Consider the following 14471-nt stretch of genomic DNA (forward strand, 5'->3'; position numbering starts at 1 on the left):
AAAAACACCTGCCTTCAGCCATTCTCAGGTCCTAGGACCTTTGCTCACACTGTTCCCCTTTGCACATCATGGGCAAACCGCAATTCTTTGTGAAGAACTCAAGGTCCTGGGCATTCATTCATTCATTCATTCACTCTCAAATATCTACTGGAAGCAGAGAGAGGGGGGAAAATGGCATAGATGATAGAGGCTCTGTTCATCCCTCTGGCGACCAAATCAAAGTTGTGATGGAAACAAGGAGCAGCACCAAGGAAAAATCACCTGGGATCTAGATGAACAAGCCATACAACTAGGGATAAATTCAAGAAATCACCCTGTAATGGCAGAAGGTAGGAGACGGCGAGGACACGGGGCTAACTAGTCCCAAGAGGCTGAGTGAGACAGAGGCTGAAGCTGCGGCAGTGGCAGACGCCTCTTGAAGGGGCCGCGTCTGCAAGGAGATTTTCTCAGTGACAGACCTGCTCACTCTGAGCACCAGTGCCAATTCGGATGCGCGCAGGGGGCACTAGGGACTTACAGGGAGATGCTGTCAGAGTGAGGGCCTAGGGGAGACTCGCTCTGTACAGAAGTGCCATCGGTATCCATTGTTCCATTTTGAGCCCTCCCCACTCCCAGTGCTTGGATTCAGCGCCGCCATAACCATGACGTCATCCAACTGGATAACAGAGGTCGCTCCGCCCAGAGGATTCCCTGAAATCCCGCCTCCCTCAACTCGTGGCCCCACCCAAGCCACATCCAGTTGTGTCCTCTGCGAGTCCGGTGCTCCTTGCTAAGCAGTACCTAGACTGACACTAGAGGTAGCTGGCCTCAGTTTCTGGTGTGGCCTTTTGAGGCAACTATAAGCACAGCATCATGGATTGCTTGCTGAATCTTAAAGGTGACTCTGGAGGGGCAGAGGCTGGGGCTAAATTTGGCCTGTAGCTGAGCCCCTTTCAGGACTGTGCCACTGGACACCTACTTCACAAATCCACACTAATAAGACTGGGAGACTTAGAGACTTTGCTTAGTACATAGAAACAGACCTGGAAAGGCAGCCAAAATGGGAAGACAAAGAAGCAGAAACCATATGAGAGAAGAGAACAGAGATCCAGAAATAATGGAGTCAAGTAATCTAACAGATGCAGAGTTCAAAACCCTGGTTATAAAGATGCTCAATTAACTTTTAGTCAAATTCACTGAGAATTCTAACAAAGAGATAAAAAACATAAAAATGGAAATGGAAATTATAAAAGGGAACCAGTCTGAAATGAAGAACACATTATCTGAGATGAGCAGTTTATTAAATGGAATAAACAAAAGAATAAACAGACTGAATAAAGAAGAGGATCAAATGACCGACCTAGAGCACGGGAAACCAAGGACACTCAATCAGAATGGCAAAAGAGAAAGGATGCCATGACTATAAAAATAATTTAAGGAGCATATGGGACACTACAAAAGATCAAAATATCCGTCTGATTGGCGTACTTGAAGGAACACAAGATATTGAACAGCTATATGAAGAAATAATGATGGAAAACTTCCCTAACCTGGTGAATGAAACGGACATACAACCTCAGGAAGCTCAGAGAACCTTAAAAACCAGGAATCCAAAGAGGTCCACACCAAGACACATCATAATTTAAATGCTAAAGGTTAAATACAAAGGAAAAAAATCCTAAAAGCAGCAAGAGAAAAGCAGATAGTTACCTACAAGGGAACACCCATAAGACTGGCAGCTGATTTCTCCAAAGAAACTTCTATGCAGGACAGAAGGGCTTGGCACAAAATATTCAACGTGATAAAGACCCAGGATCTACAACCAAGAATAATTTATCCAGCAAAGCTATCATTTAGAGTTGAAGGACAGATAAAGAGCTTCCCAGACAAAAATAAGCTAAAGGAATTTATCACCACCAAGCCAGTATTACAGGAAATCTTGGAGGGACTTCTTTAAGAAGAAAAAACACATATCAAAAACAGGAGTAAAGAACGGTAACAACTACATTCCTATCAATAAGTACCTCAAATGAAAAAGAATTAAGTGCTCCAACTAAAAGATAGAGTAGATGAATGGACAAGAACACAAGACCCCTACATGCTACCTACAAGAGACTCACTTCAGATTAAAAGACACACACAGATTAAAAGGAAGGAGTTGGAAAAAGATATTGCTTTGATGGACCCAGAAGGTATCTAAGTCAGACAGAGAAAGATAAACACTATATGACTTCACTTATATGTGGAATCTAAGGAATAAAAAGAACAAACTAATCAAAAACAGACTCATAAATATAGTGGACAATTGAAGACGGACAGAGGGGAGGGAGTTTGGGGGCTGGGAGAATGGGGTGAAGGGTTAAAGAAGTACAAATTAGTAGCTGATAGATGGTCACAGGGATGGGGAGCACGGCGTAGGGAATGCAGTTAGCATTAATACATTGGCTAGATAGAGGGTCATGGGAGGGAGGGAGCAATTGGGATCATTTTACGAACTATATAGATGTCTAACCAATGTACTGTATACTTGAAACTAATTAAAATTAAAAAATAAAAAAACAATATATATATCTATTGGAAGCAAATGCACCACTCTTGAAAAAAGTTCTAGAATAATCATAATAATAACAATAATAATACTAAGAGCAGTAACTACTATAATACAGGTACTATCTAAATTCTTTACACTGTTTATCTATAATCATAGCCCCAAAAGATAAGTATTTTATCCATTGTTAAGATTAGGACACTAGGGTTCAGATCAGCAAAGGATACATAACTGGGAAGTGGCAGAGCAAGGATTCAAACTTCATCTGCCCAAACCTGAGCCTAACTAGCCAGTGGACTTGGCTGGCTGCCCAGAAGTAGTCATTCCATGCACCATCCCCTGTAGCTTGTCCTCAGTACTACCACATTTTGCAAATACCTCTTCAGTAACTTCTTTCCAACCATCTGATCTGAGTGTGAGGCTGTGCTCTACAGGACCCCGACTGGTCAGAGAGGGAACATGGCTGCAAGCAGTGGCCTCACTAGGACCCTACTCAGTCTTTAGAGCCTTTTCAGCTGTGCTTCTTTCCTGCAGTTTCCCTGATTACCCCAGGTATCCAGCAGTAGCCTCATCAGCATCTCAAGCGGGATGTCTGGTTTCTCTCATGGAGCCACAAGCTCTTGGGGACAGGGACTATGGCTCTTGTTTCTTGGATGCCTCCCTTCACCCTCCCCATATGCCCCGTAGGTGCTGGTACAGGGCTTCAGAGAGGGCAGTGGTTTCAGTCATATACACTGCCTTTCCCATCAGTGTGCAGAAAAAAAAGAGGCTCGAACAGATCCACAGGACTTCAGTCTACATGGTTAAATGGCCACACACCCACCTGGGATCCCCAGCCACCCTTGGGCCTTACTTCAGGGCAATCAGGATGCCTTCTCCTTCCCTACCCAGTCTCACAGGTCCAGCCCATCCCTGCCACACCTGGCTGCCAGACACAGGGGCCTCTCCCTGGACTCCTTGCCTCCGGCCTCTCTGCCTAATACCCTTACCACTACAAATTGAACTTTCAAGCTGACTGACATGGCAAGAGTCTGCCTTAAACCTGAGGATGTTTCCCTGATGTCTGTGGAAGGAAGACTGGGGAGGGGTTCCGAAAGCTCCACGGGCCCCCAAGGCTGGAGTCCCTCTCGGGCCCCATCTATACACCCAAACTGGGGCCACGAGGGCCAACTCGCTGAACCCTAAGTCTCTGTACCCCCCAGGGGCCACCCTGCTGCTCCCCACGCCAATGTCCACCCACCCTTCCTTCTTTCTACCTGGTGAGATCCTACACATCCCTAAAGGCTCAGCTCCCTGGGTCAGATCCGTCACCTTCTCCCACGTGTCCCGGTAGTGCTCTACTCTTCCTTGGTCACTGGATGCCTCCAGGTGTCCCACATTCACCCCGAACACCAGGCCTGACTTCAATATCTTCAAAATGTTCTCGAGATCAGAGGCGGTGAGACCTGGCCACTAACATAAAATAAATTATCCACCCCCTCCCCACACACACACACACTCACCAATGATAAATGGTTCTATTAGCAAACCAGATTGTTAAACTCCGATATAACAGAACGCAGGAAACTGGGGCCCATCCATTCTCCCTCCGGCGCATACTGAGTTGTAAATAGGTTATTTTGTGTGTAAATAACACATTAAAACACAGCATTAGCTGTGTTTTTTGATAGAGAGGAAATTGTTACAAATAAATAATTCCGGACAGGAATGTAAAATAAGCCAGATTTAATAGTGCATGCCTGGTGCAGCCGTGTTAAACATGACTAAAATGATAAACCCCAGAATATACTAATAGTAAACTATGCACTGACATCAAAGTAATGAGGCTGTATTTTTACCAAGCTTTAGAAATGCTAAAATTAGTTTTGACAGAACCAAACATTGGAAAATGTTTCTGACATAAACACTATCAATTTGGGGAGCTGGAGTTTGGGCCAGGAGGGGGACAGGGCTGGGGGCAGCTGTGTCCCAGCCCATGGGCAATTCCTAGGGAATCCGCCTCTAGTCCCGCTGGTATCACTAGGTTACCATTCGTACTTCACATTTCTGGACCTCAGTTTCCACATCTGTAAAAAGAATAGATTCAAACTAGATAATCTCTAAAGCTTCTTCCAGTTCTAGAAAGTCATCACTACTTACCCACGAGGGATACATTCCAAGACCCCTAGTGGATGGCTGAACCTGCAAATAGCACTGAACCTTATAAATATTATGCTTTTTCCCATACATACATACTTACGATGAAGTTAAATTTATAAATTAGGCACAGTAAGAGATTAACAACAACTAATAATAAAATAAAATAATTATAACTATATTCTGTAATAAAGATTATGTGAATGCGGTCTCTCTTTCCAATAACCAATCTGATAACCCAAATGGCTCCTAAGTGACTAACAGGCAGAGAACATGTATAGGGTGGAGACGCTAGACAAAAGGACCATTCACATCTCAGGCAGGATAGAGCGGGACGACACCAGACTTCATCACGCTACTCAGAACAACGCACAATTTAAAACTTGTTTGCTTATTTTTGGAATTTTCCATTTAATATTTTCAGACTGAGGTTGACCGTGGGTAACTGAAACCACAGAAAGAGAAACCGCAGATAAGGGAGGGGGGGGCTACTGTAATTGAGAATAACTTTAGAGCTCTCCCCAACGCTGCAATGGTTTATCATGCACAATGAACCACAAGAAATGTGTCTGTCGGGCGTGGCCTAGGCCCCAGGGAGAGAACAAGAGCAGGAGCCACAGCTCTGCCCTTGGTATTTTCGCCTGGTGTGGGCACAGCTTGCCAGCTCACGTGCGCCAGCCAGAAAACACAAATGTGGGTCTCAAGTGCAAACGTGTGTGCCAGCCACCACAACCAAACAGGAGAGCCAGGCCAGGGCAGGGGCTGTCTGCCTGAGCACCAACCCTGAGCTGAGCCTCAAACACTGCACAGGGCAGGGAGAGGCTGTCGTGGTGGGGCCAAGTGGGGCATCCCATCTGGCTATGGAGGGCAGCTTTAAGTGGTGTTTAGGGCGTGAGATCTCGGCGTCGTGCATGAGACTATGATACGCAGGAGGAATGCTCACTCAGATTTATGTCACTAACATTTACTTCGTCTCTACGCAGGCACTCTGCCAGCCACTCTACAGACACTCTCCTATTCCTCCTCACCATAGTCAGAAATTATCTCCATTTTACAGACTTCAGAGAAGTGAACTGCCCTGTCCCAGAACACACAGCTAACAAGTGGGGAGCTGAAAAGAGCTCAGGTCTTTTCTGCTGTATTCCGCTATGGACCAAAAGGAGCCTCGAGCCCTCACCCTCCAGGACACCCCAGCACCCAAGACCATGCCAAGGTGTCATCAAGAGTCATTCAAACCCACCCAGAAAAATGCCTGGGTGGTCATACTACATCCCGCTTCAGAAAGCTGAGCTCTGCTCTCCGAAAAGTCTGATGGGAACTGGCTGTTCAGTGCGGCCAGGCTGTTAAAACAAGCTCGGAAGCAGCATCCACAGCAATCCTGAAAATCACTTAAACAAGAAAAATTGCCCACTTAGTCACACTTGAGTGAACTTTGGGCCCAAGGCAAAAGTGTGTGGCTCTAGCCAAGCAGCTCAGGTAAGCCGAGGAGGCTGGCCCACTTAGTAAGTGCTAGGGACCTCGGGACGAAAGCTGGGGCCAAGGAGCAGGCCAGCCCCAAATGACCCTCATACCGGGGGACCTCAGCACAAACAGAGGCAGCTGCCTGCACCAGCCCACCAAACAAACACCCGGCATGATAGCATCAGACCCATCTCTTCATTCAACATTGATTTACCAGGTGTCTGCGTTGCTTGGGGGGGACGGCACCTACAGTGATAAACAAACAATGTTCTGCCATATAGTGAGGGGCAAGAGGTGGCATAGAAACGGAGAAGGCAAAGACACCAGGGTCTCGGAGGTAATGATCAACGTAGGACATGGTAAAGTCCATGTGTTCTGGGGAAATTTCCTAGCTCTGGGCATCTCAGAAAGCATGCTCACAGCCTGACTTGTTTACATATTCCGGTATTTGTACAGCATTACAGGACAGATACGTCTACCTCCCCACTAAGCAAAAATGAACCTCAAAGAAAATTTCAAAGAAGCCAGCAGGGCCAGTGAACTAGATAAAGGGGTCGCTGATATGAGTTTAGGTGGCATGGAGGCCTCCTGCAGCAAGGGAGCACTGTGCTGAGAGTTATGCAGTACTTACCCCTCATTAATGCTTGGGTCATAATCACCTCCAGGGACCCAGTCCATGCCTTGAACCAGCTGTACCCAGTGCCCTGGGAAGCCTGTTAGACATATATATGCCCAGGCCTCCGCCCAGGAGATTCTGTTTCTGCAGGTTCGCGGAAGCCTGGGAGTCTGTGTTTATTGCAGTCATCTCATGACATTCCAAGGCGAGGCTAGCTTCGGTAACCTCTGGTCCCATTCTCCAGGGTGTCAGGGAGAAGGCTGAGTTAAGGAGGCCAGGGACATGCTAAGGTCCTAGACACCTAGGCAGGACAGCCTCTGACACTGAGGAAAAGAAGGACCGGAACCCAGGTCTGATCTCCAGCCCAGTGCTCCCTCCACCACTCTCAAGTGAAAAGACACCAGAAATCTGAGCTTCCTACCTACCTGTCTGGCCTCAATGGCTCAGCTAGCAACAGTTAGCAGTGAAGAGGAGACTTTCTAAGTCACAGCCTACAGACCTAGGAAAGGAAAACTGGTAATAGTTACTAAAGCAAATGGTTAAATTGGACCTCACATAGAGCTAACTCGTGCCCAGCGCACGACACGTGCTAACTCAAGTAATTATTACAACACCTGGTTGCAGGACTGGTCTGCTTCTTACTATTATGCGGCACTGCACAGCAAGAGCAGCTATGAGGGGTCCTACTATGTAACTTCTACATAGCAGATCCATGCATGATCCATACTTAACTTATGAAAAAACTCACCCTATGTCATGCAGCTGGAACACAGAGCACCCAACACTTAGGAATGCATCAAAATCACCCCCACCTTGCTGGGTCCCACTCCCAGAAGCTCTGCTGCAGGAGGTCTGGAACAGGGCCCAAGAATTTGCATTTCTAATAATTCCCAGGGATGCTGGTGCTGCCAGTGGGGGACCACGCTGGGAGGGCCCTGACCCAGCACACAGTGTTGCTCGGTGTAAGAGTTAGGTGTTGGCACATCACAGGGTTTCTAAAGCCTGCATGGCTACATGACTTCAGAGACAAGCAAAGCTCACTGGATCAGACTCGGCTTGGAGTTTTATGGCTCCAGCCTTTCTGATTGTCCCAGCCTGGAGGCTTGGAGTGGCTGGGTTCCTGGTGCTTAGCTGAGGCACACAGAGAGGTTCAGAAATATTTCTTGTGGGAAAAAAATGCCACTGTTGAGGAGGAAAATAGGACAGCATTTGGGCAGCTTCAGTGTAAAGCAATGAGAAACATCTGAATCAAATTGCCTTTAAAATTACACCATTTTAAAAATTAAAGGGAAAAAAAAATTCAGGGCCAAAATGTGTTTTTAAAACTTTATGGCCTCCAAAGTGTTAGCACAACAGCTAACGAGGCTGGGAAAAAAAACTACCGGCCACAGTTCTGCCGTCATGAGATGCTCCCGCCAGGTGATTCAACTAACCATTCCCCAGTCTGACCACAGTATGGCTTTTCCCTTTGGTACAGCCTGCCTCTGCTATGCAAAGGTATTCGTGACACAGATCCTGGTTCAGAGAGGCAGCAACTCTGAGTGGAAACGCCCAGCCCTAGCAGGTCCAGCTTTGTGATGCCTAAGGGAGGTCAAGTAACAGAGGCCAGCTGAGCCAGGTGACTTTCGAGGTCCCTCTGCAAATAAGTCACAGTCCCACAGATCTGGCTGTATGGAAGAGAGCAGGTGCTATTAGCCCTTGGGCAGACGAGGGAGCTGAGGCACGATGACAGATGAGACCTGTCCAAGGCTGGTGCACGGACTAGATGCTTACCAAAGAGTATCTGTCAGTGGGCTGGGCTTCAGGGCCCAAATCACCCATAAACAATCTAAAATCACAATCTTAAAGCAAATACCAGAAAAAGACTCTCACCCAGAGACCCCTCTCTATTAAGGCAGCTGGTGGCCTTGGGCAAGCCCCTTCCCCACCCCCCACCTTCCACCGCCATCTTAGTCTCATATACAAAATGGAAGATGTTAAAGGGAGAGGCTCAGGATCCAACTGCTCACGAATGAGACATGTTTGCTGCTCCAACCTAACAGCCAGGAGCTCCCGCCTGGGCTTCCCAAGCTTTGCCACTGGGGATGTCTGCTTCCCTTACATCCCCTCTCCTCACTCTGGACTCTCATGCTCTTGCTCATTCCTACTGTGCTTGAGATCAGTGTCTGTCAGACACCTGAGTGAGACTTCAGATACTATCAGTCGCTCACAGCACCTCTGCCACCTTCAGTAGGCTGTAATAAAGATTCAATGTGATGAGATTATAAAGACTTTGGATAACATCTGTCAAATGCCCTGACAACAATGAGGCCCTGAGAGGGGAATGGCTTGCCACTCTGGGACCCAGGGATGTTGTTAGAACTAGGACCCATGGGTATCTTATGGGTTACACCACCGGGCCTCCCTCACTCCATTGGCAGAATGCCATCATCACAGTCCACCAGCACCAGGGGACCTGCTCCGAGATGCCCCTGCTTTGCTCCCTTCAGGAACACCCGCTCTCCCCTAACTAACTCCAGGAGGGTCCTTCTCTGATAAGCTACTCAGTGGGGGGCGGAGGGAGAGGAACTGCGAGGAGGCACTCCAGCAGCAGCTGCACTTGACTCCAAGGCTCCAAGGACACAAGCCACCTACATCGGGGCAACTAGGGCGGGCAATGAGGGGACGGAGGCCTGTGGGAATGGGCAAGACAGCACACATGGGTGAGAGTAGGAGTGGGGTGGAGCAGGATGAATGCCTCCATGGAGCTGCTACACTCCACGTTTAGGCCCACTGTCCACACCCCTTCCCTAGATCGAGAACCCCTCAAGCGTCTGTCATTATCGCACCACTGGTGACAAACAGGTGTGATGCTAGAGGGGCTTCTCCTCCGCCCCCAATTACTATCTAATTACTGCCTAAGTCTGTTCTCTGCTACAATGACACGGCAGTAAATTGCACCATGTGGCAGTTCATGATCCACTGGTGGTTCCAGAGAGACAGACCCAGGCCCAGGTAGAAATAGCTGAGGGCCTGGGGCAGGCCAGAGCCAGAGACACACTGAGCCAGCTTGCCGGAGCTCCCTCGGGCCTAAACACTCATGCATCTGTGTGTCAGGCAGAGAGACAGCTTGAGGAGTTGCCACAGGCTAGCGTAGGCCCTGACCCAGGGGGAAGGAACAGACCATGTGCAGACACAGCCAAGCGAGGACTAGACTCCTACCCCTGGCCTCCCCTCCCCTCATGTCTGGGTCTGGACACCACCCTTCGTGGGACTCCACACCGGGCTTTGGCTCCTTCTTCTACCCGCCGCTCACTCCTCCTCAGAGAGAAGACCCAGAGAGCCTGTCTTCAAGCAGGACAGGGGTCAAGAGGTGTCACCCAGGTCAGGCAATCAAATGCCTGCCTCCCTGCGGAAGCACAAGGTCAGCCTTGGATATCCCTCTCCTGACCTGGGCCACACAGCCTGATAATGACCTCCGACTGAGAATCACAGGGGGGAATAAAAATAAATGTGGCAACAACGAACTAGAAGTCCTCTAGTTCACTTTGGGAGACACCGACTCCCACCCACTCTGAGTGTCATTCCAATTCCCTGGGCTCTGGCCCCAAGCTGTGCCTAGCACGGCCTGTGGACAGCAGCAGCACCTGCATCATGAGCACTGGTTAGAAGCGCAGAACCTCAGCCCCGCCCGACTTACTGAATGGCGCTGTGCACTTGAACAGCCCCCTAACGTGATCTCTGTTCACATCAAAGGATGAGATGGCGCCCACACTCACACACTCGCCCCACCCAAGGCAAGGCGATTTCCCGCTGCTCCCGGGACTGTGCTCAGACAGCAAGAGCAACAGGGCATGACTAAATGCACTTGAATAAAAAGAGAAAGAAAAGAAATCTAAGTCTCTCCACTCCTCAGAGACAGAAATAGTTTTGTGGCCTCCAGATGGACTGCGCAGACACAAGGGGAGGTCTCGCCTTCCCGCCAAACTTTCCCACCGGGATGCTGGCACAGACCAGTGGAAACCGTAGAGTATTTCTCTTTGGGGCAGTAAAATGAGAGGCTGTGGCTCAGTGTAGTCCTTCTGTTATAATTAAGTTGGCCAGAAATTCACCTAAGGATACTAAATTCTGTACCTGACCCTTTAATTACAGCCAAAAGGGATCAGGAGACAATTACTTTCCAAAATAGTCCCTGGCGGGCCAGAGGCAAGAAGCAGAGTCTCTGGAACATCTCAGATGTGCCAATCGAACGTGCCAGCCACCACGCCTCCCTTCGCTTCCCTTCCCTCTCCAGCTCTCAGACCCTCCTGCTGGAGTCTGAGCCAGGCCAACCCTGGGGAACCTGGAGGTTGGAGGTGACCAGACCTCTGGGAAAACCCGCAAGCATCCGTCACAGTGCCCGGGATCCCCTAGAGCAGGGGCGCCCTCCCCTTCACCCCCCATAAACCCAGCATGCCTGCCCGATGACATCGGCCACCAGTCCAATTAAATCCTAACGGGCTAATGAAAAAGACCCCTGCTGCCCACCAAGTGTGCAAAACGAGAAGTACCTCCTTGGGCAGCTGCCGCCGCAGCCGCCGCCACCGTAGCCACCGCCAGAGCAGAGGCCTTCCTGCCCGGGTCGGGAAAAGCAGCGCCCTCCAGGATCCCACTTTCGGCTTCTTTCTTCTCCGCGGCAGTGGCTGACGTGGACGTCTCCATCTTAGCCGCTCATAGTCCTGGGTGGCAGCCCTAAGGAGAAGACAAAGACACTCACCAACGCTGCCCCCAGACCCAGCCGGGAACGCCGACCCAGATTCCCCGCCGCCGTGTGTGGCTGAAGCAACCAACTCAATTCTCTCATAATTGGGAAGGAGGGTTTAATTAATTTTGAGAATTATTAGTTCTGAGATTCATCTGGTCTTTTGAACGACCTCACGGACAACAGCTGCGCATTTTCATTATCTTTTACTCCAGATTTTGAAAAACCTAAGCAACAAGTTCCTACTGCTGTGAGTGGTGAGTAGCAAAAAGAACGGCATTGAGAAATGAAGTGAGAATCACAGGCTTCTCCAAGTAGGTATCACAGAAAAATAAAATAGAGAGTGAAAACGACTAAGGGGTCCTAAAAGAAAAGCCATCGTTTTCCTGTCCCTTCCCTGCTCACCAGCCTCCATCTTTCATTTATTCATGTGTGTGTTCACACACTCCTTCATTCAACACGTTTTTCATAATTTATTCACTAGTCAATAGAGTCTTAAGTCCCTATTAGGTAGCAGGCATCGTGCCTGGTGCTGAAGATACAACCCATGGAGTTTACATTCTACTTAAGAGATAGATAATAAATAAGGGAGGAAATAAATGTATATTCAGTTTCAGTTAGTGAGAAGTAGCATGGAAGAGAAAAAAGAGTGGCAAGTTTGAGCAGTGGGGGAGGGGCTCGCCTCGCTGAGGTCAAGATAGGACGCCACACACCACAGGAAGGTCTCAGGAGGCCCAGGGCAGCCAGAGGGCAGAAGCCCATTGGGAGAAGGCTGGCTTATTTGAGGAGCAGCAAGGAGTTGGGTGGCCCGGGAGGGTTTTGAGTGGAACGGGTACATAACACCACTCAGTGTAAAGGGGTTGTTCTGCTGTTGTGAGGAAAATGGATTTAGGGGGAAGAGGCACTACTGCGGTGACCCAGGGAGGTACGATGGTGGCTCGGGTAAGGGGCAGTGGTGGAACGTGGACACACTCTGAAAGAAGAGCTGACAGAACTTGCTAGGGCTTGGATGTGGGCTGTGATGGAAAGAGGAGTCGTCATGATTGAGGGAGGAGCACCCGGGGTCGCAGGGCACGGGCAACACTCCGTCTCCAGCTGGTGGTGGGTCACGGCCAGCGTTTCACTGATACGCTTCCTCACTTGCAGATACTGCTAATTCAGAAAGTGTATCAAACATTACAGAGTAGAAATTTGAAAGACATTTTTCTTAAAAGAAGGAAGATGTCGAAGATGGCTCCTAATTTTGACTGAGCACCTGGATGCATGGGTGGTGGTGCCATTTGCGGAGATGGAGCACAGTGGGTGAGAAGTAGATCCGAGGGCAGAAATCAGGAGCTTGGTTTGGGCCATGTTAAGCTCGAGATGCCGATTAAGACGTGCAGAAACTGCTGAACTGCAGGTTAGAGCTCAGGGAGTGGAAGCTAGAGATGGGAAAATGGCAGCCACAGGGGCATTCCAACATTTTCAGGTCAGAAAAAAAGAGGAGAAACCAACCAAGGAGAGTGAGCAGGAAAGGCCAATGAGGGGAGGAGAGGAGGAAAAAGAAAACACGCACCAGGAGAGTGTGGGGGTCCTGGAAGCCAATGCAAGAAAGAAATGCCTTAAAGAAGAGGAACAATCAGCTCCATCACAAGCTACTAGAGACTGAGAAGATGAGGTCTGAGAGCTGAGATGGTGTAGTCACATAGTGGTGACTAGGGCCTGGCTGGGGGTCAGGGAGAGAGTGGGAAGAAAGTGGAAACAGAGGCTATCTCTCAGGAATCTTTGCTACGAAAGAAGCAAAAAAAAAAAATGGGGGGCAATGACTGGAGAGAGTCAAGGGGGTCTGTGGTGGCTGTTTCAGAGGGGAAGTAGATGGATTTTCGTGCCTGTGGGAAGGGAATGCTCTGGCAGAGAACTTGTGGATCGCAGCGTGGCAGGAACCAAAGGCAGTGATCACTTCCATCCCAGGGCCCTCAAGGTTAAATCTACATCTGTAGGCCCCAGAATCTCATTTTACTAAATTAGCACAGTACTCTGGTGTCCTTCCAAGTAGAAAGCTGGAGTCCATGAGAATGATAGGTGTGATGTATGAAACACGGTCCATAGTCCTGCTGGCCAGCCAAGCGAACAGCCCAAGTTCTGAACCTCCCAGTTTTGTCTGCACACACTGGCCCATACTCTTTCCACAATCTTCAAAACTCTGTCTCCGGAAAAGCCAAGGCAGATGTGGGACAGAGAAGTCTTCTTGAGGATTTTGACAAGTTATGGGGTTTCCTTTGGCCTCAAGATTCAGGAATCACTGCCTGATCCTTAAAGCCTATTTGTATAATCTGTTTTTTAAGACTCTTTGAATAGCCCAGACCTGCTCCATCTTCTCTGCTCCCTTAGCCTGGCCATGGGAACTAATCTCCCTCCCAGCTACTTGAGCTGCACCTTTGGGTCACCTTCCTCTTTCCACCATTCTCCCCCCACATCTGATCGGCTGCAACTGCCAACAGTTTACCCCCAAAGCACCTCACCAGTTCTGCCTCTCCCAGCTGGCTGCTCTGTACCAGGCATTCTTCCCTTCTGGGTGGGTCCTGGGTAACTTCTGCACCACTTATGGTTCTCCTCCAGGTAGTTCTCTGCTCAACAGCCAGGCAGCTTCCTCAAAACCACATCTCGCTGCATCCCTCCCCTGACCAAGGCCTTGCTGAGCCCCCTTGGCCTTCAGGTAAAGTCTTCCTGTGTCTACCTGTGGCCTCCTCTTCCCACCTCCTCTTCACACGAGCTCCCTTGTATGCTCCCAGGGCTTCTGCTCAAGTCATGCCACCCACCAGTGACCCTTTGCCCTTTCCGTGTATGATGGATTCCTACACTTCCTTCAAGATGCCATTCGGATGTCACCTCCTCCAGGAAGCCCTCCACTCTCCTCCAGTAATGGTCACTCCCACTTCCGGACCCCTGCAGCAACGAGACACCCCCTTATTGTATTCGTCATCACCTCCAGGTCAGGAGCTGCTCCCCACTCAGGCTGGCATAAAACAACT

At 49.2% G+C, this 14471-nt stretch overlaps 1 protein-coding gene across 2 annotated transcripts in view; it reads right to left on the reverse strand.

The window, feature by feature from the left end:
• Positions 1-14471, reverse strand: part of GLI2 (GLI family zinc finger 2) — a 245479-nt gene that overhangs the window by 172068 nt on the left and 58940 nt on the right. Inside the window, exon 2 of one of the 2 annotated variants that reach the window (XM_025039271.1) lies at positions 11270-11450. In XM_025039271.1, the coding sequence (XP_024895039.1) occupies positions 11270-11420 (151 nt within the window). In that variant the 5' untranslated portion in view covers positions 11421-11450. Of the gene's footprint in view, positions 1-11269; positions 11451-14471 lie in introns of those variants that run through there. The other variant, XM_025039272.1, reaches the window with a different exon arrangement.

The sequence above is a fragment of the Pteropus alecto genome, unplaced genomic scaffold, assembly GCF_000325575.1.
Source record: "Pteropus alecto unplaced genomic scaffold, ASM32557v1 scaffold3, whole genome shotgun sequence".
Classification (NCBI taxonomy): domain Eukaryota; kingdom Metazoa; phylum Chordata; class Mammalia; order Chiroptera; family Pteropodidae; genus Pteropus; species Pteropus alecto.